The sequence below is a fragment of the Dermacentor silvarum genome, chromosome 1 (genome assembly GCF_013339745.2).
Source record: "Dermacentor silvarum isolate Dsil-2018 chromosome 1, BIME_Dsil_1.4, whole genome shotgun sequence".
Lineage (NCBI taxonomy): Eukaryota > Metazoa > Arthropoda > Arachnida > Ixodida > Ixodidae > Dermacentor > Dermacentor silvarum.
Window position 1 is genome coordinate 420,883,101 of NC_051154.1, and position 26,855 is coordinate 420,909,955.

Genomic DNA, 26,855 nt, shown 5'->3' on the forward strand with positions numbered 1-26,855 from the left:
CAACGCACAGCTTCCCCTCGCGGGGCACGAAAACAAGATAAGTCATGGCATGCCACACGGCGACCCTAAACCCATCATTTATCGACGGCTGGCCAGACCAAGGATGCTACGTGGTCTCACGTTATTTACGACCTTCCGTCGTGGCCATATTTTGGCATCCTCCGATGAGGGGGGAGAGAGAAAGCGCTCTCCTTCGAAGACATTACGCGCGTTCTCGTTACGTAGGCGCGGCCGGCTTGGCTTGATCCCCTGCGTAAGTACACCGCTCGCTCAAAAAAAAAACCATAAACTTGCACAAAGCGGGATCCCGGAGTTACGCGTAAGCTGACCGGTTGCGCCAAGCCGTGGAGTTGGAGAAATTAATTAGGCAAAACAAGTACCCCTCGTGGAGTCGTATTTATTTACATGAGCGGAGCCGTACTGTCGTTCAGGAAGCGATGAGCGGTCGCCCATCGGCCTGTTGGGACGGGTTAAGCAGGCGGACGCGTGGTTAACCCACTTGTCCACAGCTTGCGCAACACGCATGGCGAGCGGCTCATCGACAGAAGAACCATATGCAGTAGTGCTTGTCGCAGAAGTTCTCGCCGATGTTGTTCACGCGGATCCAGAGGCGGCATACTTGAACTATTAGGCAGAGCACCGCCAACGCCAACAAGGCCACGGTCACGTGGATGGCACTGTAGGAACTGTTGGCTTCCTGCGGCGGAAAGCATGATTGAACAGCTGAGAGAAGGCAACAACGGGAGGTAAAGGGGAGGGTGCGAGAGTTCTTCGGACAGCATAAACACGCTTCTGCATGGTTGGGGATTTTCGAGTAATACGTTACTCACAGTATGGGAGCATCATGTTTTAAATGACATGGCAAACGAGAAGTGAAGACCCGAAGTTGCCTGCACGCCGTCCAACAGCGTGCACTTGTTACGCTTTCCAGTAAGATGTCGCGCGAACGCTTTCTGTGCAAGGTTGTGTTCTCTTTGGACTGTTCCTCGGCCATTTGAACGCGTGATAGGTGCTGTTGTTGTGGAGATCCACCTTGTGGCGCTCTTCGAACTCGGAAGACGTGGATGACGTGACTCACCCTCCGGCACTTTGGCGTATTATTAAGTGAACCGGAAATGGCCCGTAGTCATCGCTGGTCGTGCGCAGTTTCGTCTGCTATACGTACCTGTCGGGCTGGGACGACACGCTCAAGAGGGACATCCTGCGGTCGCGGCCGAGCTTCGGAGCGCGATCTCCATCGCTCCGACCAATCGACCGCGGGCGCCGCCGGCCGGTCCGCCTCTTTCCCGTCCGCACGCCGTTCCTCCGCACGCCGGTCCTCCGCACGCCGCTCCTCTGCATGCCCAGAAGTCCGTTCCGGGGGCGTCACGTGGGGCACTGCGGGAGATGGCGGGAACGGCCGCTGCCTGGGTTTCTCGGGCGCCCTTAGCTGCACGGTGTGGCTGCGAAGGAACGCCGCACGCGGAAGACGCACAATTCCTTAAGGCCTCATACAATGTCGTTCAACATAATTTCAATCACCAACAATTAAAGTATAAACGAGAATGCGTCTTCGTATTTGCCATGTTCGCCAGTGTGTGTGCGCGAAAATGGCGTGACTACGACATATAATATCGAAAGTTCTGACCAGGGGCGTATTTATGGGCCAGTCTAGGACGGTGCGGCGAGCACTTTTTTTTTCTTTTCTTGTTTACCGTCGATGAACCGAGTGTTTGGTCTATGACCGTCAGAATAAGCTTAAGCCAGATTAACAGGCGAATAAATTTATGTGTTATACGTGTAAAATTTTATATCCTATCAAATGCTGATTACGTTCCTACGGTATACGGGTAACCTATTTTTAAAGGGATATAATTAAATACCTTATGAATAATTCAAACCTTCTAACGCTCTTGGAAAACCTTGAAGCCAAAGATGTCGTCCAATGCATTGTAGTCTTTTTTTTTTTTTTTCAGATAATTCAAGTTGCATTGCACGTTCATTGCAATACGTTTGCCCGAAGCGAAAGTATGGAACAGTAAACTCTTTGAAGGTATCATTGCTTATACAAAATAGAAAGATTACACCGAGAACAGCTGAAAAATGATCAGGTTTCGACAAATTCCAAACAAATCTAAGTAATTCGAAAATACGGCTTACAATTAGAAAAAACAGACAGTGGTATTACTAGTTGAACATAACAGTTTAGTATCCCCCCCTTTTTTTTTCTTGTGGGGAAGTATCAGGTAAAAATTAAAATTGGATTCTGGGGTTTTACGTGCCAAAACCACAATCTCATTACGAGGTACACCGCAGTGGCCGAAGATTCAGTAATGATTCTGACAACCTGGTGTTCTTTAACGTGTGCACCTAACCTAACACGAGCGTTCTTTTTTTTTCTTTCTTTTTATTTCGCACCCTTTCGAAATGCGACCGCCGCGGCCGGGATCGAACCCGCGTCCTCGAGCTTGGCAGCGCAACGCCACAGCCCTTATTAAGCTACCACGGCAGGTAAAGTATTGGGTACTTCAGTGAGTGTGGTGTATGGGAGGGTGGGGGCAGTGTCGGCTGTTTGGAACATGTTGTTGCTTTAATACATGTTCTTGGAATGCCACGCGTAACACGGTTATCTGGAGTCCTAACATATTCTGGCTGAAAACAACTATCTAAAGCAGCAAAAGAAAGAAAAAATACAGACAGCCTCAACTCCAGTCGTCACCTACCTAAAGTGAAGCATTCTTGGTGCGAGTAGCTCATGAACCGTGTGTGTCCGTGGTGTCCGTGTGTGCGTGCGTGCGTGCGCGCGGCGTGTGTGGTGTTGTGTGTGTGGTGTGTGTGTGTGTGTGTGTGTGTGTGTGGTGTGTGGGTGTGTGTGTGTGTGTGTGTGTGTGTGTGTTGTGTGTGTGTGTGTGTGTGTGTGTGTGTGTGGGTTGTGTGTGTGTGTGTGTGTGTGTGTGGTGTGTGTGGTGTGTGTGAAGTGTGTGTGTGTGTGTGTGTGTGTGTGTGTGTGTGTGTGGGTGTGTGTGTGAAGTGTGTGTGTGTGTGTGTGAAGTGTGTGTGAAGTGTGTGTGAAGTGTGTGTGAGTGTGTGTGAAGTGTGTGTGTGTGTGAAGTGTGTGTGTGTGTGAAGTGTGGTTTTTGAGGTTAAAGACCAGCATGTTATACGACGAAATGATGTTATTTGCAGTGAATTATAGACAGGTTGGATATTATATACACATATTTACATGCAGTGCATCATATATTGTCACGAGACTGCGCGCAATGGGACAAAGACGACGTTGACCACTGGGGTGAAGAAGACGACGATTGAAAATATTGTCTTTCCGCCATCTTGCGCAAGCGCTGCAAGATGTATAACATTATATATATATATATATATATATATATAATTTTTTTCGAGCTTTCAGTGGTGATCAATAAGTGTGCTGCTGCACTCGTGGTGTTTCTGAAAACGCGCCAAACGCCTCAGCGCGCTGGCTTACCCGCGAGAAAGGGTGTTCTATGCCACTTGTCAACGCATGCGTACGTGGCTTGGTGGTTTCAATATCAGGCTTGCTTGATCCTGTGTTCGAATTCTGCCGTCGGACGATTTTATCAATGTTTACTAATTATAATTATGTTTTAATAATTCTAACCCCGTACTTTGCTGAGAATGATGAGTTTGCAAGGTTACAAAGCCGTTTGAAGCCAAAAGGACGAAGTTTAGGTAAAAGCGTTGTACTAACCATCATTCCCATGGAGGAAGGAAAAAAAAAAACAAACTGAGGAGAGGCCCTATCCAGTCCGCGCGCTAGGAGAAAAGTGTGGAGGCAGTTACGAGGTATTTTTTGGCTGTAGCGGCCATGCTGTCGTTACACTATGGCGGTTTTGATATGGTGATGTGTTTCGTGTGTGTTCTGCTCCGTCGGTCTCGTACCGCGGCAAAGGCGTCTTGTGTGCAGGATTGCGTTAGTCTCCGTGTTCTGCTCCGCTGTGTTATCTATAGGCCGTGCTCTTCTGGCTGCTGTTGTGGCCAGGTGGGACTGGGAGAAGTAAAAAGTGTGAAACGAGCGCGCTTGCAACGCCGTACATCACGTGCCACGCCACGGACGAAGGACGATCTGGGAATGCATTTGCCGTCTTCGATGGATTCATGCTAACATGTCATCATGCTTCAGAGTATATATATGTACGAAAGTCGCCTTGCAGGTCAGTGACAGATTTGCAGTGTTCTTGCTTCTGACAGTGGACGATGCACTTATGGCACGCAAAACAGGCATGTGGACGGATGAGAAAGAAGCGGCTGCAAGGGCCGAACCCTCCTTACTGCAGAAATCTTATCTGCGTACTCGAGGGGCGCAGGGAAGTGAAAGTTTGGGAATGCGGTGCAAGAGTGAACAAGGCTCGACAGGAGAACGTACGCCTACTGAGCCGTGCCCCACATGGGGGGCAGAAGCCAGTGTCTCTTCTCCTTCCATCAAAATCACTATATATATATAATATATATAATTATATATATATATATATATATATAGAAGACCGTACGCCTGCGCGCACATCAAACGGCTGATGGTCGCACGTAGGCCCGGTCAACGCGCTAGCCGCACGCATACGTACGCGCGTCCTCTTCGGCACCGCACGGTGGATACCACAGAACTTTGCTTCCGTGAAGCTTCACTTACCGTGAGAACAATATACCTCAATCAGCATTTAGTGTATTTAAACGCGTAACGACGTTCTGTTCTGCTGGCCTCTTGGTCGGCGCGCTGTGGCTCGTCACATTTCCGCGGTGAGCGGCCGCCCGAAACTTGTTCAATAAAGCTCAACGATTTCTATAAAGCCACGACCAGCATACGTGTTTGTTATCATTAACTGCATAACGGCTAGCCATTGTCGTGATGTGCGTAAAGTGTGCTGCCGGTCATCGTCTTTGCATTCTTGCAGTGGAGTGAGAATGCACAGATTTACTTTCAGAAAAGCCGACCAAAAGTAGCGGGAGACCGGCCTCGCAGTCTAACTTGCGAAGTTCATTATGAACTCCTTTCAACGCTATATAGAGCGCAATACTCGGAAGAAATGACTTCGGCAACGGTATCGCGATGGTATACACCGCGATTGGATCCGTTGGTCGGATCACTAATGCGCGCGCACGTGCGCGCAGCCCGGCGTGGTTGCGCGCCGAAGGCGAGAAATGTAAACAAGACAGAAGAATCGGGCCCGACAAGACGGCGGAGCAACGCTAATTTCCGGCGTCATGCACTGAGCTTCACAAAGAGTGACGTCAGTGCCTCTCCTCAGTTTTTCCTTCATCCGTTCCCATGCTGGCGGAATCTGCATACTTGCAGCTCCCGTAGCTGACTCTATAAGCACCACAGTTCCCCCTTGTAGTTATTGTATGAAGCTCTATGCCTGCAGAACGGCAAACTCGTAAACTACTTGTTAGCTGCACCGTTCTTAGATCGCGCCACCATCCCGGCCGTTAAAAGCGTTCGGCGTAAGAGGCCAGATACGTGCGAAAAACTGCCTCGAACTCGGCTAGAAAGGTTCGCCTAAAAAAAAAAAAAAATAAAGTATATTCATGCATACACATATGAATTACGGCTAGATGTAACCTCAATGACATCCGCGTTAGCTAAGCTTAATTACACGAAATGAACCGTCCTGTCTTGACAACAGCGTCCACTCGTTTGTGAATTCGCTGAGCTCTGAATTCTCGTACCCGCTGGAGTAGCGTCGCTAAACTACGGCTTTCTGTTGCTTGTCCGCAAAGGCCACATTCAGATAGGGTCAGAATCGCAAATGCGCTCGTGTACCGGCGTTTTGTGTGCGCGTTAAAGGGACACAAACGACCAGTACGAAATCAATTTACACTGGTCAAGTTTTATTCTCATTCTTCTCAGCGGGAAAAGGTTGATTACTAGCTGAGAAAAATGGAGTCCAAATTTTCATTCGTGGAATTTCCTGCCGAAACCGAAACGCCGGTGCACCTGTGTGCCGTCACGGAGTTTAATGCATATTCTCGTACTACTTGGACAGCTTTGGCGCAGGGAAAGTCTTCAAGTCTTGGTAGATTGGGGTCTTTTGTTCATCTAGAATGCAGTGCCATCCTTCTTTATCGATAAATAGGTAATAGGACCCGAGCAGACGCTGCCATAATTTATGACGTCACTAGGTGCTGGTGCGGAAACATCAAGATGGCGTCGCCACGTGTTTTGTTCTGCCGTCTTTCCTGCATTGCCACGCGTCCTCGCACGGCAAGAGTTACCTTTGTGTTATTGCAAAGCCGCAATTTATTAATACAGTTTACCATGACAATCATTTTTAGTGTCCCTCCTCAAGAACTCAAGAATGTCAAGATTGATACGAAATCCTTCACTACACGGCGTAAATATAGTCTGTGTTTTTGTACTTTATACTTCATCACTCAGTCTCAGTTCTCGGTATCTATCTTTTCTATCTTCCCTTCTCGCTCGCGATATCCTTTCGTTACATGTCTGCTTACGCGTATATTCAACGCCCTTTGCTTGACATCCGGTGCCTATTCACCGAAAATTTTAGCCCGAGGCTTGTTGTTAAAAAAAGAGAGAGAGATTTCGTGTGTATATATAGAGCCACATTTTTAAACGATTCCTTCACTTCTATTTCTCTTTAGTCTTTATCATCCGTCGCGCTGAGCTGGTGTTACAAAATTATTGCTCGGGTGAATAGTGTGGCCCACGTTTATTGTGTTTGGCTTGCACGCGACATCGAGGAGCAAGCAGAGCAAGGCCCATGGCTGTTCGTCAATATCTCGTGCCGCGGCGCATCGCTCACCGGACGCGCGACACCTTGTTGGCGGGCACCAGGCGCCACTTATCCTCGATCACCTTGTCGCTGTTGGTCGGGTTGACGCGTATCGCCAGGATCTCGATCTCGGCCTGCTCGGGTCGCCTCGTGCCTGCGTCGTGCAGCGCGCGCCTTCAGGTCGCGGCCCCGCCTGTCTATACGCGCGGTGACAGAGCTCTCCGATTAACTTGCATAACTAGTGCTTCATACAGAGACCGGTATCCTTCAATAACCCTGTTCGAACATATTCGGCGGGACAAAAGATTGGAAATGACGGCCAGTTTTGTCTTTTTTAAAGGGATTTCTCACCCAAATCACTGCGTCAATGACGTCGGCGTGCACGTCACGCATTTCGAAGTATTTTCGTGTATACTTGCTCCATTTTCGTGCTGGAAAAGTAGCCAAATGTTATCTGGTTGATTATTTTCTTACGTTCAAGTGCAACTCCAATCTTTCTTTTTTTTTTTGTGAACAATTAACCAGACACATGCATACGCTCACAAAATCCATGACGTGACCAAGAAAAGGTGCGGGAATTTCAACGTGGCATCGCCACTTGCGCGTTTATCGTTTTTGCGTCGTCTCTGGCTTACCAAGGCTTTTCTCGCTGTTGAGACGGCACTAATTGGTATTCCAGTCTAAAACGCTTTAAAATTTATCCAGTGCTGGGCGTAATCGAACCTGCGTCACACAGGTTCCTCAAGCACGACAGCAGCCCGACGCTTTGCGTATACGGGTGCGCGAATATTCAAAACTTTCGAATAACGAATCGACTATTGTCCTGTTCAATTCGTTCCTCGAATCGAATAGTTACTATTCTACTTGGCCCTCGGATGGAGTAGTCGCCATTCTAAAATCTGAATAATTTCGAATAGCTTTTCGAATACTTCTCGCATTTGATTGTACACGATGACACATGAAATCGAGGCAAAACTGCCATAACTTTCATGCTAACCACAGTGGACATAACGTACTGGAGCACGCTGCGTTGTTCAGACTGCCAGACTTTTCAGGCTAAACACGATCACTCGCAATGAAATGTTGTTGGCACTATTTATGGATGCAACACCTGTGTCATCTCATCGTATTAAATACGTTTCATTCCAACATACTCGATACAAAAGTGCCAGTATCCGCCAAGATCATTTGAAATAAAGGAAAATTGCTTTTTTTTCGCTCTGCCTTTGCCGCAGATGACACGCATTTCCGGTTTGGTCTCAAAGTTATAGACATATATTTAATTTCGCCCACAAACCTGCCTTTTGAAACTTTATTTTTAAACTTTTATTTATTATTATTTAAACTTACTAAGCGCATGACCGCGTATGATCCGAAGAACCCTGAATTTGCCAACAGACTGCTTAGTTGTTCATCATGTACCCTAGCTTTGTGCTTTTCATAAAGCATGCTTTATAAATGTACAGTGTAATGACAGAAAAATTCTAATGCTGTGCATACCATAATGTGCACATTTTTTGATAATAATGGTGAGAAGGCTGCACGTTTTTTGTTAGCTATTTAAAAATTATTCGATATTTCACTCGATTCACTTCTGGCATTATTTGATTCGTATTTTATTCGGTCTCAAAAACTAATATTCGCACACCCCTACTTTGTTGGGCTGCGCCACGAACACCCGCGGGGAGTAAGGGATTATTTCTCAGTGTCCGCACGCACCGGCGCGCCTCGCATCTCTGAGGCCACGCCCGTACTTCGTGTGCACGGCGCTAGATGGTGCAGCGTGTCCAGAGGGAAGTGCGAGAGAGGAGCAAGGCTGTAGAACACGCATTTCGGCTATTCGCATAGTTGGACAACCATTGTAGAAGAGTTCTCCCCGAATTATTTTTAAAGGAAATTATCTAGAGCGTTCTGACGCTTGCCAATATTTCTTTTTAGGTTGGGAATATTCGCACCTTCATTTAAAGCAATAATAAGTGCAAAAATGATCATATCAGTACTTCTTTAATGAGAGCGGTCCCGCAACAGTGTCATTCGTCCAACCGGCCAGTGCATGCAACTGTCACCAAGGCAACATTTTTTTTTTTTTTTTTACAAAAGCCCTAAAGGAGGCCGAAGGCACTTTCGTCAGAACGCTTACAGTCATAACTGTTCCAAGACTGTTCCGCGAAGCCAAACGGGTCTCCTACCTTGCGTATACTACTTTGCTTGCAGCCTTCATAAGACGCTCTTTACAGCATCAGCAATCCACGTATAAGCTTGGCAGCAAAAAAAAAAAAAAAAAAAAAAAAAAAAAAAAAAAAAAAAAAAAAAAACACCTTCGTTATAGTCACCAACGTCAATGTCGAGCGTTTGTTTCTGGGACATAGCAGCAGAAATCTTTGACTTTCAATGACTTGGACTTTGCCCAAACATTTCGACGAACCCTTCCTCGCTACCTCCTTGATATAACCGAGAATCGCGGTATACGTTCCCGGAATCAGCAAAGAGGTGACTCAGAGACGACGTGGGCTTGGGCTGCGCACAATGGTATAAGTCGAGCTGCGGCTGCGTGCGTGGCTGTGTCCTACAACAAGGCGCTTCATGTAGACCACCTGGACAGCGCGCACTGATAGTTATTCTGTATCTAGGGGGAATAGTCGATCGATTCTGCATAACTGTAGGAGACGAGTGCGAAGCTGACGTGCTCACCCACAGCAGCATGCTCGATCTTCACATTCCCAGTTTTCTGTTCGCCGCGGTAAGCATCAATAAGGGCTACGCATTAAAACTAGTAGAAGCGCAAGTTTTACAATTTTTTTTTTTAAATGAAATGTGAAAAAGGCGACTAAAATAACTCGCCTTATCTTGTCGCTCGTCCTGAAATTCATCGCGCGCCCCCTGGTCGGTTTCTTTGCTGTTGAACGTGGGTATTATTCCACCGTCCATTCTGCAGCCCGTTAGCCTTTTCAGCCCATTTGAAAGGGTCTCGCATAGTCGATGCGGCTGTACAGCAGCGTTTTTGCGGTCGATAAGTTATTCACTATGACCACTATGAAAATACGCAGAAAGCATTGATAGCGGCAGTTTCAAGATTAGCGTTATTTCGTTGTTTTTACAGAAATATTTTACCTGCTTACGATCGTGGATAACAAGACAGATAGCACGCGGGAAGCAGACTTCCACTGCGAACCTCCAAACCAGCCTTTAGAATTCAATCTTTGTTTCAACTATATACACGTTTAGTTCACTTCAGCCGCCCCCCCCCCCCCCCCCTCCCTTCCTTTTTTTTTTCCAGGAACGTACACAATGCACATGTCCAAAAATGCAGCAAAAAGTGAAACAGCAACAATGCGAAGATCCAGACATGGTAAGTGCTTGCAAAGTAGAAAGTTGAGTGCGCCCACAGGGTATGCACTGATTCTGCATATCTGTAGTTTTCTACGTCCAATCGGAACGTACTGCAATATGAGCTCACTATATGGCAATTGTCGTACTGAATGGTATTTAAACGTTCCCAGCGTGCGAACTCGGGATAGTATATATTCTTATTCTTCGGCAATGCTAAATTTAGGTATGGTGCATGAAGCGATAGGCGAGGAGTGATGCGAAATCGAAGAGTGTGCGGACTTGTTTTTACTCCATGTTTCCCGCGTGGAGGTCGAACAGTTGTTAGCAAAGTTGCCGTAGTTCACGAAGTGCCAATAAACAAGTGCCGACAGATCGGAGGTCCATGCAGGGCAACACGCGAGCGTATAGTAAGTGGATTCTCCCGCGTATGCATGCGATTCTCTGAGCAAAACTTTCTGATAGGCTGTATAGCGGTTCTGCATGTTCTTATAGCTTAATGATGACTTCATTAAATCAGGCTCACCTGCAGTGGCTCACGTGGAAGTAGGCGCTTTGCAAGAGCACCTTAAGAACGCGTATATATCCACATGTTCGTGACTTCATAAATTATTTTTCGTTTTATTTCAGTCGTTCTTTTTTAATTAGGAAGCTTCAGCTTCTGCTAGACTGAGATTTATGCGATGATAAATATTTCAAGTGGGCACGAATCGAAGGTTCGAAGCCAAGTTCAAGAACAAGCACGTTGTCGAGCGGCACTTGAGACCTGCATGCACACAGTGATATTTTATTTCCTGCGGTGGTGGGCTTGTGCAACAGTGTGCTCAAGTACTACAGTACCGTATAGTCTCCAGCGGCTGCTGGACTCTTCGGTATAGTTACCTAACTGTGGTCCTCTCTGGTGGTGCCGTCCTGTCCGCATATAACAAACAACAAACTACGAGCTCTATGGTTAAAGGTGGGGGGCAAGAACAGAAGCCCGGTCCTCGTACTTTTGCACCTGGTGCACGCAGAGCTCCTAAATCGTAACGCCAGGTGGCTGACGTCAGCACTCTCGGTGGTCAGTCAGCCGGCGTTATAATTCAAGAACGGCAACCGCACTTCAGGTCAGGTACCCGATGCTTGTAAGGCGATATTCCTTGCAGCGCGTTGGACTCACTTGGACGCACTTTGAACTTGAGTGGCACCTTCTCGTTAGGCTTGAGAACGCCGTGGTCGGGGTTGAACTGAAGTCCGTTGGCTTTAGTGATCTTTAAAGAGAAGAACATCCCGCGCCTGTTACCGTGCAAAACGCAAAGCGACCTTTCAAGAACGCGCACGCACGCTTTATGCGCAGCGGGGCGGTATAACCCCCTGGCTCAGCGGCAGCAGCGCTACACTTTTGCGCTTTTCTTAGAATTATGCCAGCATGCTGTGGTCAGTAAACTTGCCAGTCGTTACGCCATTTAGTTTTGTTCGCGCTTGAGGAGAGCTAATTGCTTAAAACACCCACCGGTCAAAACCTCTCAAACAATATACTTAAATATAAACAAGATTGCAAAACAGTGCAACTAATTCTCATAGGGATATGTACCTTTATAAATTAGGCTAGTCGCATTCTGACGCTATCAAAGGTATTTTCTCAACAAATAGCACTGATGACATATATAGCAAGTACCAAACATAGAAAACAAGTGAAAGTAGACTGCACGTGTCTTACACCAACCATATAATTGTCGACCATCAAGGCGTTGTTATATACCGCGGCTCTACCGTCTCCTTACGGTTGAACCACCTATAGGGGAATGGCGCAGGCATATGCACCTCCCCCAACACCTCGTCTTTGCGAGCAGCCATTATGCCCGCACCCTGTTCTTGCTGTAATACATCGTAATATACGGCAAGTGTAATAGCTCGAGTGAGCATCGACTGTCGGGTACAGTGCAACCTTCAGCCAACGACTTTATTGGCCCCGTAGAGGATCAGGTGCGGAGGCACCGTCGCCGCCGCTTCGATATATGCACTACCACGCTCATCGAGCTCCATTTCGGAGGTAAACGAGCTGCGCGAACGTGTACTTATGAATAACACAAGGAACGCTCACACACTGGAAGTTGCGCCATGGTGGTACCCGGGCGCCACCTCGAACCATGCAGTGCTCTAATAGGGTGCAATGTACGATTTCAGGGTGCGAGGCATCATTTGCGAGCGTGAAGTCAAACAATGAGCAACGAAGATTACCCTGAAGGCCACATCGTACGCGCTCCCGTTGCCCAACTCGCAGGCTTCGTACTGGAGATCCGGGTCGCTTTCTTTAACTCTGATGAAAGAGGTCGATTTGCTGAGGAGTACAAATGTCAAGGAGTTATTAGAAAAATCAGAAGCTATATCGCGCATTTTTTAGACTATACGGAGTTTTAAAAAAATCGATTGTAGTAGATAGCATGATTCCTCGAGTTGGATTACTCGAAGAGGCGGACATTTGTTCCAAGAATTTCTTCCAAGTCACTATGCCTTACAAAGTCACCGTCAACAATTCGCAAATTGCAATATCTGTCGTAAAGTAATTAGTTAACTTTGATTAGTAAAGCTTTCTTAATTAGTGGATTATACATTTTTATACTGTAGTCATGGGCGACTTCAATGCAAAAGTGGGGAAAATGCAGGCTGGCGAGCAAGCAATTGGCAACTACGGCATCGATTCTAGGAACACTAGAGGAGAGATGTTGGTGGAATTCGCGGAAAGGAATAGGCTCCGAATAATGAATAGCTTCTTCAGGAAGCGCAGCAACAGGAAGTGGACCTGGAAAAGCCCTAATGGAAAACAACGAATGAAATTGATTTCGTACTCTCTGCCGATACCAGCATAGTGCAGGATGTAGAAGTGTTAGGAAGGGTAAAGTGCAGCGACCATAGGTTAGTGAGGTCTAGGATTTCTCTCAATTTGAAGAAAGAAAGAATAAAATTAGTCAAGAAGAAACAGGCAAACCTAGACGCAGTAAGGGTAAAAGCAGACCAATTCAGGCTGGTGCTCGTAAACAATATGCAGCTTTAGAACAGGAAGATAAAGAAAACATAGAGGTAATGAATGAAACTGTAACTAGGTTGATTTCAGAAGCAGCAATTGAAGTGGGAGGTAAGGCAGGCAACCAGTAGGTTATACGCTCTCCCAAGGAACAAAGGACCTAATAAAGAAACGGCAAAACATGAAAGTGTCAAACTCGAGAGGTCAGATAGAATTCTCTGAACTGTCCAAACTGACCAACAAGAGGAAAATAAGGGATATCCGAAATTATAACGTGGAAAAGATTGAAGAAGCAGTAAAAAATGGACGCATCATGAAATCAGTGAGAAGAAAACTAAGCATAGGACAAGGCAAAACGTATGCACTGAAAGATAAGCAGGGTAATATCATCAGCAATTTCGATGACATAGTAAAAGCAGCGGAAGAATTCTATACTGACCTATACAGTTCCATAGCAGCCAAGCTACTTTCATTCGAAGTAGTGATGAACAGGATACAGAGGCCCCTTGTATAACTAGCGATGAAGTTAGAAGGGCCTTGAAAGACATGACCAGGGGAAAAGCTGCTGGAGAAGATGGAATAACAGTCGATTTAATCAAGGATGGAGGAGATATCATACTTGAAAAGCTTGCGGCCCTTTATACGCAATGCCTTACAACTTCAAGTGTACCAGAAAGCTGGAAGAACACCAACATTATACTCATCCACAAGAAGGGAAGCGTTAAAGAATTGAAGAATTATAGACCCATTAGCTTGCTCTCAGTATTGTATAAAATATTCACCAAGGTAATTTCAAATAGAATCAGGACAACACTGACTTCAGCCAACCAAGAGAACAAGCTGGTTTCAGGAAGGGATATTCTACGATGGATCATATCCATGTCATCAACCGGGTAATGGAGAAATCTGCGGAGTACAATCAACCTCTCTATATGGCTTTCATAGATTATGAAAAAACATCTGTTTCAGTAGAGATGCCAGCACTCAGAGGCATTGCGTAACCAAGGAGTACAGGATGCATACGTGAATATATTGGCAAATATCTACAAGGATTGCACAGCAACCTTGGTTCTCCACAAGAAAAGTAGAAAGTTACCTATCAAGAAAGGGGTCAGGCAAGGAGACACAATCTCTCCAATGGTATACACTGCATGCTTAGAAGAAGTATTCAAGCTCTTAGACTGAGAAGGCTTAGGAGTGAGGATCAACGGCGAATATTTCACCAACCTTCGGTTTGCAGATGACATTGTCCTATTCAGCAACAATGGAGACGAATTACAGCAAATGATTGAGGACCTTAACCGAGAAAGTGTAAGAGTGGGGTTGAAGATTAATATGCAGAAGACAAAGATAATGTTCAATAGCCTGGCAAGGGAACAAGAATTCAGGATCGCCAGTAAGCCTCTAGAATCTGTAAAGGAGTACGTTTATCTAGGTCAATTATTCACAGGGGACCCTGATCACGAGAAAGAAATTTGCAGAAGAATAAAATTGGGTTGGAGTCCATACGGCAGGCATTACCAAATCCTGACTGGGAGATTACCACTGTCGTTGAAAAGAAAAGTGTACAATCATTGCATTCTACCGGTGCCAACATATGGGGCAGAAACTTGGAGGTTAACAAAGAAGCTCGAGAACAAGTTAAGGACCGCACAAAGAGCGATGGAACGAAAAATGTTAGGAGTAACGTTAACATACAGGAGAAGAGCGGTGTGGATCAGAGAACAAACGGGGATAGCCGATATTCTAGTTGACATTAAGCGGAAGAAATGGAGCTGGGCAGGCCATGTAATGCGTAGGATGGATAACCGGTGGACCATTAGGGTTACAGAATGAATACCAAGAGAAGGGAAGCGCAGTCGAGGACGGCAGAAAACTAGGTGGAGTGATGAAGTTAGGAAATTTGCAGGCGCAAGTTGGAATCAGCTAGCGCAAAATATGGGGTAATTAGAGATCGCAGGGAGAGGCCTTCGTCCTGCAGTGGACATAAATATAGGCTGATGGTGATGATGATGATGATGACTTTTTTATTTATCGTATAAGTAATGTCCGCCTCTTGGAGAAATCCAGCTTAAGGATTAGAATTGTGTTATCTGCCGCGGGTAGCCGAATTAAAAAAAAGATGCTGTATAGCCTAAAAAAAAAAGAAAAAGGAACTCCTGGTATATGCAAAAGACAACTTATCTACATAATATATAGCTTATAGACTAATTAAAATTATCAGAAACAAACAAACAATTCGTAATTACATTCGCACGAACCCTAATTATTCGCCAACTCGCTGCCTAAGTCTTAGGCGATGAATTCATCAATTTCCCTCGGTCTCGATCTGGCAAAATTCGGGACGAGACAAGTTCACAGAAACGTCTCGGTATGTCCAAGTTCTCGATGCGGACAATCGCATATACATGCGACCGATCTCTCCACGTATTGGTAGCAAAAATGTAGTCGGTCAGAAGTGTTTATACTGTCCCTTTAAAAGAAACAACAACAACGAATTCATCAAAACCGATTCGGAAATCTTCACTCGCGTGCCTTTGGGGCTTAGAACCTCGTCCTTAATTAATTAAATTAAATTCTGGGGTTCTACGTGCCAAAGCCACTATTTGGTTATGAGGCACGCCGTAGTGGGGGACTCCGGGTTAATTTTGATCGCCTGGGGTTCTTTATCGTGCACCCAATGCACGGTATACACAGCGTTTCTGCGTTCCCCCCCCCCCCCCCCTCATCGGAATGCGGCCGCCGTGGCCGGAATTCGATTCCGCGCTCCCGGACTAAGTAGCACAGTGCCACAGCCACTACGCCACCACGGCGGCTCCTTAATTAATAATCGCCTTCGTATAAAAAACACGACGGGGACAACCGAACAGCGAACGTGGCAGACAGACGAGCACGTCGGAGGCGCGGGTGCCGGCGCGGTGGTGGACGCTCACCTCACCCACGTCTGGGGACCCTTGGGCTTCTTGTCCCTGTCCAGTATCAGCGCCTTGTACTCCCAAATGGTCTCCTCGACCTTGTCATCTGCGGGCGGAGCGCTGCGGTGAGCGCCGCTGCGCGCCAGCTTGCAGGACACCGCCGCCACTCACTGCCTGTCGGCATGCCGGCGACCGGGGCACGGGCCTCCTCGAAGGCCGGCGACCGGGCGAAGCATAGCGGTGCCGCCGCGACACCGTCCGCCCACGCCGTCCGCCGCCGCCGCTGCTGGTGGCTTCGCTCTCGCGCCGTCGCCCTGTGGCGGCCGAGCCCTATTCTCCCATTCACCGCACACTGGGTGTAGATGTTAGTGGCACATACCCACTCTGGGAGATCGGGCAAGAACCGGGTGGTTCAATATAACAATAAGAGAAAAAAAAAGAATTATAAAATTATGCAAACAAATTTGTGAATATGTATACATGAGAATTAATAGATAGGTTCTAGCTCATGATTTCAATAGGATGAAGGAATAATTGAAAACAGAAATACAGCTAATCTAATCGATTTTGTAGATATACGACGAAACCGTAAGTTCTGATTTTGTAGTCTAAATCTTTCTGACCCTGCAATAAAATCCTGGATGGCATCGCAAACCTTCCTATCACTTTGCCCAAGGGTCGAGAGACCCAAAGATAGTAAATTTTCAACATTTATGTCTAATCTAAGAAGGGGGAACGGTGTTTCTAAGATTTTTTTCGCACTTCAGAATATACTTGTCAATCAATGAGAAAATGATCTATTGTTTCATGTTCCCCGCGAGAGGGACAGTTGGGTGAGTGAACCAGACCAACTCTGCGCAGTTAATATTTAGAAATGAAATTCGGCAGCGTAGTCTAGTGATTGCGACTTCAAGTGCTTGCGTTTGACAGAGTTTACTATTCTAATAATGCGACAAGTGCTGAAAACCTGAGGAGTTTGTTAAAGAAGGGGCGGGAAATTCACGGAGCGTCATTCGTCTCCGAAATCACGTCCCTATGATGAAAGCTGATGCCGGTAGGATTTGAATGACAGGGCCATTCATGGACGCTTTCGCCAACCAATCGTCCATTTCGTTTAGAAATGGGCCCTTATGTCCTGGTACTCAAACCAATCTAATCAAAGCTAAATGAGAGGGCCCTAACGATTTGAAAGCTTGCAAAACCCGGGAGTCGTCAGAAGCACTGACGGAGGAGCACAGATACAAAGAGTCCGTCACGACCACTGTGGAACGTGTTGATGTATTTAGTTCACGGAGAGCTAGAATTACAGCTAAAAATTATGCTAGAAAAATCGGTACAAATTCTGAGAGGCGAAGAGCAAACGACCAATAGAGAATTGGCGAAAACATTCCAATTCCACACTTTTCTTCATTTCGAAAAGCGTCAGTGGCGATAACTGTCTTGATCGGTATGTGCAAAAAGTAATCATTAAGCTAGAGCGTAGATTTATACATAGAGCTTAGATTTAGATAGAGCTCAGAAAATAGAGCTTAGATTTAAGATAGAGCTTTAAGATAAAGCATGCGGTAAGATAGAGCATTTGCATTCTTAGGAAAAATATAATCTAACTGAACTTTAATGGAATTGGTATTGCAACAAACAGGAGTCACTGCACGAATTAGGACGTTTAACTAATCTAGGAGAGTTTGCATAAAATAATTTGAGGTGTTTGGAATCGCGGCCAGTACAAGCCAAAAAACAAATCCGGCTGGGAGATAGAAACTGTTTGTGAACGCCTTATAGGGGATTCATATAGCCTTAAAAATGACTATACAGCAAACAATCAAAAACGCGTAACATGAGAAGGATCCATATAGCCTATAGCTTCCAGATTGAAAACTGCATTTGCTAAAATTTAGGCAGCCCTAAACATTGTCGCAAGGCCTGCCTCTCCAGAAGAACAAGTGGGCAAAGTTTATATGCAGGAGCTCCAGAGTACAACACGCGTTCGAATTCCAATACCGGGCGAACATACATCCGGTATATTGATAGCAGCGTTCTTCTTCGCATTCCTGATCGACTGTTGCTCAGCCTATGTGGCAAACCAACCGCACGAACACCCTTTCCTACAATATCGTCAACGTGCGCCTTCCAAGACAGAGAACCGTCATATATGACGCCAAGATATTTGACAGTCTCTACTTGTGGGATGATATCTAGATGATACGAGAGATAAATATATATGGGGTCCTTTAATGGAAGTGCAAGCACCGAGCCCTCGTTAACGTTGAGCAAGAGACGCACCGCATCAAGCCATCTTTCTATAACAGGCAAGTATGTCTGTAATATTTGATAAAGTTTTTGAATGTCATTTGCCGACGAGAAAAACGCTATGTCATCAGCATACACGTAAGTGCGTACGTCATCATGACATGGGATAGAGCTCATTAGAATATTAAATACGACTGGAGAAAGTATACTGCCCCTTGTGGAACGTCTCTTGCCTGCGCGTACCTATAGCCGAAGAAATGCCGCTTTGGAAGCAATAAAATTCACTGTTCCTTAAAAATGCTGCAATTCATGCTTGAAGGTATTTTGAAAAGTTAATGGTCCGAAGCTGATTGAACAATATCACATCCTGCACTCCATCATATGCTTTTGAGGTGTCTAGAGTGACTAATGCCGCATACTTCCTTTGGCGCCGTGCCAATTGCATACGGCTTTCAAGGTCAATATGGGCCTGCCATATTGAGCACTGTGATCTGAAACCAATTTGTTTCGGACTCAGGATCGATCGCACATTAAGCAAATTGATCACACAAATATTTACAACTCTCTCAATCAATTTTACGAAATTTGAAGTTAACGCGATCACCCTAATATTGTCTAGCACATAACCGTTCCCCGGCTTTTTAAGCAAGGGTATGACCTTGGCAATTTTCCACTCCAGTGGAAGCCATGCCCTTCTGACGGAATAATTGATGATGTCTAATAAATAATATTTGTGATTATTTATTGTATAAAATTTCAAACATGGACGAAGTGATTCCATCGGGGCCTAGAGCCGCTGGCTTAGCAAGGCATCTGATAATTCAGACCTGGAGATTTCCGTGAAATCTTGCTCAGTTGGTGATACCAAGGCAGCAAATGGAAGTTGAAAAGAAAAGCGACGTTCTAAACCTCTAGCGATTACCTCCAATGAAAACATAACTGCGGATTCTGCGTTCATCGGCCGCGGAATCATTTTCTTGGCGCGCAGAAAGCTAGAAAGTGCGCGTTTGTTATTTGATCTAGAAAGAAATTCACAGTGCTGAATGTCGTACTCATCCTTTGCCTCCAACACTGTGCGTCCAAAGTACCCGCAAAATCCAGTTTTGAGGGCATGGATTATGTAACAGTTTGTTCCAAGCTGCCTTACTTCACCTGCAGTCATGCGAACAATCATTATTCCACCAAGAATAATTTATTTTAACTGATTGTACCACAAATTCAAATTTTACCCTGGAATCGTTTAAAATCGAAAAAAATGCTCAATGCTTTCGATTTGAGACTAGCGTCAGTCAGGGAAGCCAATCAGGATCGCAAGGAATTTTGAAGTTTACGGTTATTTATGAAAGTATGCACATTAGAAACTCAGGAGGTTACTGGACATACAATATCAAAAATGACCGGTATGTGGTCACTATTTGTGGCATAATCAACAGTAGACCAGGCGGACAGTCTAGGGCAGAAGCAGCCTGACCTCTGATGAAAGTATAGGTCGTCCTGAAATTACTCATGTAAGATTGTTGTGCTAGGACCAATCCCACAAGCGAGTGCCACTCTGGTCCGTTTTTAAACCCCATGTAATATGATGGGTGTTAAAGTCTCCCGCCAGTAAAATATCCTTTCCGCAAGTAGTAATTGTGGTATCCAAAAGACCGTGTCCTCAACTCCTGAAGGAAAATATGCATTAGCTATAAAAAATGTCCGACAGGCCGGAAGCCTTATGTCTAACACTAGTATTTCAAACTCGGGGGACATGAGCTTTAGGGCTATCTTTACCTAGGCTAATGGCAAATTCTGGATGACATCTGTGTGGGTAAACCACCCCCTCTAGAAGATTAATCAAATCGTAATGACCTACAATTTTTTAAATGAAGATTTCTATCTGAGGCACGCCAAGTTTCTTGTAATAAGATTACATCAAGATTTAATTGAACGGTAAGACAATGTAAATCTGTATAAGCAGCAAATATTCAACGACAGTTCCACTGCAATACTCTCACTTATTCTATTTTGAGGACAGTATTGAAGTAGAAACAATAACCTTCTCCAAAATTTTCTTGAGAACTTTACTGGGTTGAGACTTTTGAACTTATGAGGGGGCATAGAAGAAGCTCGGTTCAATGGGGACCGGCTGCGTTTCTGAGCCCGTGCGTCGAGTTCAACGTCTGTGGAGACGTGCACGTGTGTTATTGGCCAGGGTTCGACGAAGACTCAGAGGTCTCATGGCTATTTTCAGAGGGAAACGCGCCAACGTTATTTATATCTTTCACTTCTCTATTAGGTGGGCAGTTTAGGAGGTCTCGGGAGTCAGTACTGGTGTTATCTGCAGAAGATTAGCAATCTGGGTACTGACCACTTGAGATAAGCATTAAGAGATGCTGACTACTAATCGCTCCATTGCGTTTGTCATTGCTTTTTCAACTGCAGCGTCAATTGCCTGCAAAATAGACGCGTCTGTGAAATAAGGTACGTGATGTAACGCCAGTGTAACCATGAGCCCTCTCCTTAACAGTGGCCGATAGCTTCTCTCCTAGAAAAAACACTTCCTTTTGTCAATCATTTCTAACACCTGCATTTCTTGCTCTTGAGCTGGACAGCTTGAATAGTCAGCGGGGTCAGTCGGGTCGAGAACTTGAGGCAGACCTAGTTGTAGATGTACAGCCTTGGAGTTAGTGGCACATACCCACTCTGGGGGATTGGCCAAGAACCGGGTAGTTTGAAATAACAATGATAAAGGAGATTTATAAAATAATGCAAACATAATGTTGGAATTAATATATACGCACATGAGAATGAATAATTAGAATATATCACATGACTTGAATAGAATAGAGGAATAAATTATGACTAAAAAAAGAAGTAAACAGCTAGTTATCAAATTTGTAAAGATATTTCGGAACCCTAAGCCCCGATTTGCAAAGGTATGTTGTTGTAGCGCCTCTTGCATACTTCGTCGTTGCCATGCCAATAACCAGTCGACTGCTAATCCTTTCATGAGAAACATGAGCGACTAGCCACTCAATATACCTAGGCTCATGGTAAGAACACATTAATAATTTAGTTCGAACTGTCGGGCATTCTCTTGGTTTTTTTAAAGCGTAATTTTTACCCGCCGTGGTTGCTCAGTGGCTATGGTGTTGGGCTGCTGAGCACGAGGTCGCGGGATCGAATCCCGGCCACGGCGGCCGCATTTCGATGGGGGCGAAATGCGAAAACACCCGTGTACTTAGATTTAGGTGCACGTTAAAGAACCCCAGGTGGTCCAAATTTCCGGAGTCCCCCACTACGCGTGCCTCATAATCAGAACTGGTTTTGGCACGTAAAACCCTATAATTTAATTTAATTTAAATTAAAGCGTAATTTAAAACATCTGAGTAAAGAAGAAGAGGAAGCCGCACATAAATCCGATAATTGTTTTCCTTCAATCACCCGATTCTTGGCCATCCCCCATAGTGAGTACGAGCCACTCTCGAAGGCAAGCAAGTAATCATATGTGTTGCTTCTCTTATAATTCGCAATACTGTATGGGATCCTTTTCACAGTGTACATGTCAATGCTCTTGAACACATACAATCTGTCGCTGCAAGGTTTGTCCTGGGGGAAATTCAACCGGCATTCAAGCGTTGCGAAAAGAAGGAAGATCTCGGCTGGGTTTCCCTAGCGGCAGCGGCGCAAGAATCTGCGCCTTAAGCTCTTTCATTCAATATACCACAATAAATTGGAAAATTTCCGCCAGAACGTATCTTGACCCCCCACATTATGTTTCATCGCGCAAATACATCACGTAAGGTTAGGCCGTATCACTCCAGGACAGACTTGGTGGTGGTGGTGGTGGTACATCGTGATATGATGATTATGATCGTCGTCATCATAATGACAACGATGATGATGATGATGATTTACATTGGCATCCCATTCGAAACAGGGCTGCGACAAATAGTTACCTAGCCAGCTTGAGCTATAACCAGGCATTATATACATGCATATAACAATCTAGCACTTTGCCTATATCTCTCCTTGGTCTTTTCTCTCTTCATTAGAACCTCCATCTATATATTGTGGTACATGCCTCTAACGACTCTGGTTCTATCAATTTCTTCCCTGCTTTTCTTTTCTGCCAATACTCTAAACGTCTTAAGGGTGTAACAGCACGCACGCACAGACGGGGACAGAGTGAAGAAACAACAGGACACTCTGTCCCCGTCTGTGTGCGATGTTACCTTTACCAACAAGCCCACCCAAGCCATCCTTGTGATCAAATGTCTCTTGCTTATCTCGACTGCTGTCCAGGTATTCCACCAGCTTTGGATCCCGCGCTTCTGGGAGGTGAACCTTCCCCATACGGGCCTTGCTGAGCGAAAATCTTGACTTTCTGTGCTGAGTCGTTTGTGGACTTTTGCTGCAGCAAACACATGCCTCATCCTGTTGCGAATATTTGCTCCGCTATGTTTTCGTCCTCAGGTAGCCAGCTCGGGCCTGTAATAGCAGGGCACTGCCCTTTGTGTTATCGTACATATTTTCCCTCCTGATTTCTTTCTTGCTGTATTTGTAAATCTCCATGGTCTTTTTTTTTTTTTTTTTTCATCCTTTGCATCCAGTTTACCGTCTCCGTTTCTCTCACTTTCGTTTTGATGAATCTTGGTTGCCGATTTACACTTACAATCACCTTGTGCTTGGTTGCCAACTTTCTCGACGTCATCCTCCATTACGTGTCTACGCTTTTGAGGTACGGATAGTTGTGCACTTTAGCCGCCCATTTCTTTTCATGTGTGTTACTGAGTCTTTATCCAAAACTTATTTTACCCCTGCGCTTCCCGGACTTCAAAAGAAGCCCAAACCCATGTCACCCTGCAGTGCCTCACTTGTGTTTTACCGTGGGCCCCCAGTGCCAATCGGCTCACCGACCTTTGGTTCACTTCCAACCCGACGAGATCTCGGATTCCAAGCATAGAATGGTATTTGCAAATGTTCACGCTGGCACCATTACCTTACATTATATAGAGCATCTCTTCTAGCACCACTTAGTAGTGAGTGAGTGAGTGAGTGAGTGAATAAATAAATAAATAAATAAATAAATAATAAATAAATAAAATAAATAAATAAATAAATAATAAAATAAATAAATAATAATAAATAAATAAATAATAAATAATAATAAATAAATAAATAAATAAATAAATAATAAATAAATAAATAAATAAATAAATAAATAAATAAAACAGCTTATTGGTTAACTTGGCGCCTGTCGCATGATAAATGCGGTGTTCGTGAATGCCGGTCTGTGGCCTCAACTCAGACAGCAATATGCCAAGTGGGAACGTGCCGCACATACGTATACAGGGACAATTCATGTTCCCCTGGGTACATCGTTTATGCACTGCCGCTTTGGCCGACGTACGAGTTGCCGGCGATTAACAGTGACTGGTGCATTGCAGCGATATTTCACGACGTGTAGCGCTCTCTGTACTTTATATTAGACAACCGCCTATGCTCTGCGGTGTCAAGACATCTGTGTGTACCACGCCAAATAAACTTTCGCAGAGCACTTTCGTGGGCGGCAAGCCGTACGTCGGCCAAATTGCAATTCATTAAGAGCGATTTTCATACGATGAAAATGGAAACACACGTTGGCTGAAAACTTGGATGCTATATATAAAGAATGAAAACTTGGAAGCTTTCACGCTGCCCATCAGTGTTCTTCTACTCGGGGTGCACGACGGTTCTTATGGTGCATGTCCATACTGACAGCACGAAAATATATGGGCATCTACGAGATTTGGTCGTTTTCGCCCTGCCCACTGTCCAGACAGTAATTTTTTATAACGAGGCACATGTGTAGTAGAAAACTTCGATCTCCACAAGTGATAAGTCGAGTCCATAGCTCGTGTATAGTCCATAACAACGAGACACAACAGTATCATTATTTGTCGGAAGTAGCACACAACGTGGACAACATGCACAGGTTGATGCCATCGTGCCATTTTTGAGTGATCACTCGTATAGCATCAAAAATGCCCTCTCGAACGGTAGCGCTCGGAAATGGGAGGGCTAGAAGCCTAACGCGCGGTGTAAGAGATCTGGACATCATAGAGCATGGAGTCTCCAGAACGATAAGGGCGACGTTGGCAATCGTCCTAATAGCACGCAAGCTCGCCAGCCACGGTTCCCGCATCGTGACTGTCATCTAGCTGCAAGCTTGAAAATCGGCTCGTTAATTTTAAACAAACGGTGTAACTCAAACTAACATTAAGGAATCACACTTTGCCCCTTGTACCAGAACTATTCGTATGTGTACTCCACCGTACCGAAAAGTTCCTCCCAGCTGTCCAAAAGCAGTATATATGACAGTACCTGTGCGAAATCTGAAATGGTTCTGAAGCGGTTATGATAGTCCAAGGAGGTTTGTCACACTTGCGATTCAGTCGTGATGATATCTTGGTGGGTCCGCCCTTGCTTGAGCAGTGCATTGAAGCGGGCGTTAGTATTGGGGTAGGCCTCGTGAACAGTATTTCACGTCTAGTATTGGGGTTAGACCTTGTGCACAAGTATTTCAAGTCCCTTGATTACTGAGAGGACAACAAAAAAATTTGACCTAAGAAACTTGAGTTGTGAAGTATAGATCGTGCGCAGCATTAGGTGTTCACACAGGGTCCCTTGAACTTTCACATTTTGCCTTGGCGTCATCGCTCTCATATGTGACAGAGTGGTGTGCCATAGACAAGGACAAAATCCGAGATTCGAGGCAAGAAAATCACCGAGAGAGACTCAGAGTCGAAAGACGATATTCATGCCCATCACAGCTAGGCATATTATTGGGCCGAATGTACGGTGTAGTGTCGCACGAGACTTCAATGGAGCTGGCGGATGTGCGATAAACCTCGCCTTGTGGGGTACGATCCCTAGATACAGCACGTTCACCGTATTTACAATAAACTTCTCGACGGCGAGCAGCCGTGGAAAGAAGCAATTGTTTCCGGACCATGCAATCTTTTGGAGGAAAGGAGCTAGCGACTGCGTCGACTGGAAATAGGGGTCGTGCTTGCTGCTTGGCCGACGAGATTCGTGAGAGTACAAGACGCCGGGAAGGGAGATAGCTAGGATATCGCGCCAACCTTTCATTTTCTCATAACGAACTTAGTAGTATTATAAATAGAAAACTATTGACTTCTTCCAGCTCCACGTACCCATGTTTTTGTTGTTGTTTTTTTCTCCTTCAAGCCTGCGAACAGCATGGTTCCCCTATGCTATTCCTTGATATCAAGCTGGTTGGTTTCTGTTGTCGTAGTACTGTGGAGCTGCTTCACTTTACGAGACTGCATTAATACCTGCTCCCTCCAGAAGCCATTATAAGCAAAGCTCTCAGTGCGCAGATATATACTAGAACCAGGATGTGAGTCCCTCTAAGCGGTAGAGATCACAGTTACCTTCGGTCGAGGACATATTTCATCAGAGACGACGACTAATATGTGGACGTCTAATATGAGCTTAGATTAGTTGCAGTGATCACAATCAGTCCATAACCGCGCGTGTGCTCAGCGTTATTTAACATTTTGCTCTGCCTGTGATCGAGCTCTCAACGGGTCAGGTCATCATCATTAATAACCCTTAAATGTTGGGGTAACATAGACCAGCCAGGAGAAATAGTCATATGATGTGAAGTAACAAAAAAAAATTACTTAGGTACTGACTACTGATGCATTCTTGTTGAAGAAAGTTAACAGCACTGCGATAAATGCTTCGTTTTTATGAAGAAAACAATAACGACGCTGAAGTTGTCTGTCCAGTTTATTTAAGCGTCGTGTATTTCCACAGCGCTGTGGCAAGGGACTGCGCCGTCCAAACGGCGGCGAGGAAACGATCGCGTGGACTATCGTCCGTGGGTAAAAGTGCACGTACCAGGCTGTCACAGTGCTCTTGAACAGGTCACGCGTGCTCACAGCATTCTAGAGGACACCAGACAGCTCTCGTTGAAAAGGTCTATAAAACGGTGATTTGACCCAGTAAAATCGGCCGTCTATGGTCTTGCTGCGTGTTTTATGTTTCGCTTACTGGCGACCTTTACATTTAGACTAGAGGACGTACCACGGTGGGACTCCGAAGTGCCCACATGCACGCTGCCTATACTGGTCTCTACGAGCGTCAGGCGCCGGTCCCAAAACCCGCGTGATAGCTCCGGAAATTCAGGTTAGCTGGTTATTCATGAGAGGGAAACAGCAGCACGTAAAGAATGGACATGACGAAAGAGACATTTTTGTCTTATTTCGTCGTGTTCTTTGTGTTAATTTTGCGAAATATAAAATTAAAACAAAAGTGGAAAGAAAGAAGAGGTAGGGTGCGCAGGCTCTGTAACTGACCGCACGACTTAGGCACCTGAACTGTCCCGTGAATTAAAAGATGGGCTGGATAGACAGCCCCTCTGACAGTAATAGGCGATTTACTTGTTCATTTGGGATATTCACAGGCCCATGTAAAGTATTGCGATGTCATATTGGTGTAACACGTGCATAGCCATTGTGCAAACAGCAGAGTATACGGTTGCGCATACGCATTTATAGCGTCAAATCAACACTAAATCGGATAAAAATATAGCTATATACATAGATATATTACGCATCTGGA

General features: G+C 45.3%; 1 protein-coding gene across 1 annotated transcript; it reads right to left on the reverse strand.

The window, feature by feature from the left end:
* Positions 1 to 328: 328 nt before the first annotated feature.
* Positions 329 to 22,577, reverse strand: LOC119437622 (uncharacterized). Its single transcript, XM_049663860.1, has 7 exons — positions 22,475 to 22,577; positions 16,008 to 16,155; positions 12,291 to 12,390; positions 11,230 to 11,320; positions 6,774 to 6,897; positions 1,166 to 1,442; positions 329 to 697 (listed from the first exon to the last, which is right to left on the reverse strand). Exons 1-7 carry the CDS (start codon positions 22,575 to 22,577, stop codon positions 536 to 538), a joined length of 1,005 nt encoding a protein of 334 aa, XP_049519817.1. The 3' UTR covers positions 329 to 535.
* Positions 22,578 to 26,855: the final 4,278 nt, after the last annotated feature.

Excerpts from the sequence above, each read along its gene's own strand:
- LOC119437622 (XM_049663860.1), bottom strand. The coding sequence starts at position 22,577 with ATGGGGAAGGTTCACCTCCCAGAAGCGCGGGATCCAAAGCTGGTGGAA. Across the intron at positions 12,391-16,007 it reads GGTCCCCAGACGTGGGTGAG|CAAATCGACCTCTTTCATCA; the intron begins GTGAGCGTCCAC and ends TGTACTCCTCAG. Across the intron at positions 1,443-6,773 it reads AACAAGGTGTCGCGCGTCCG|CCACACCGTGCAGCTAAGGG; the intron begins GTGAGCGATGCG and ends GTTCCTTCGCAG.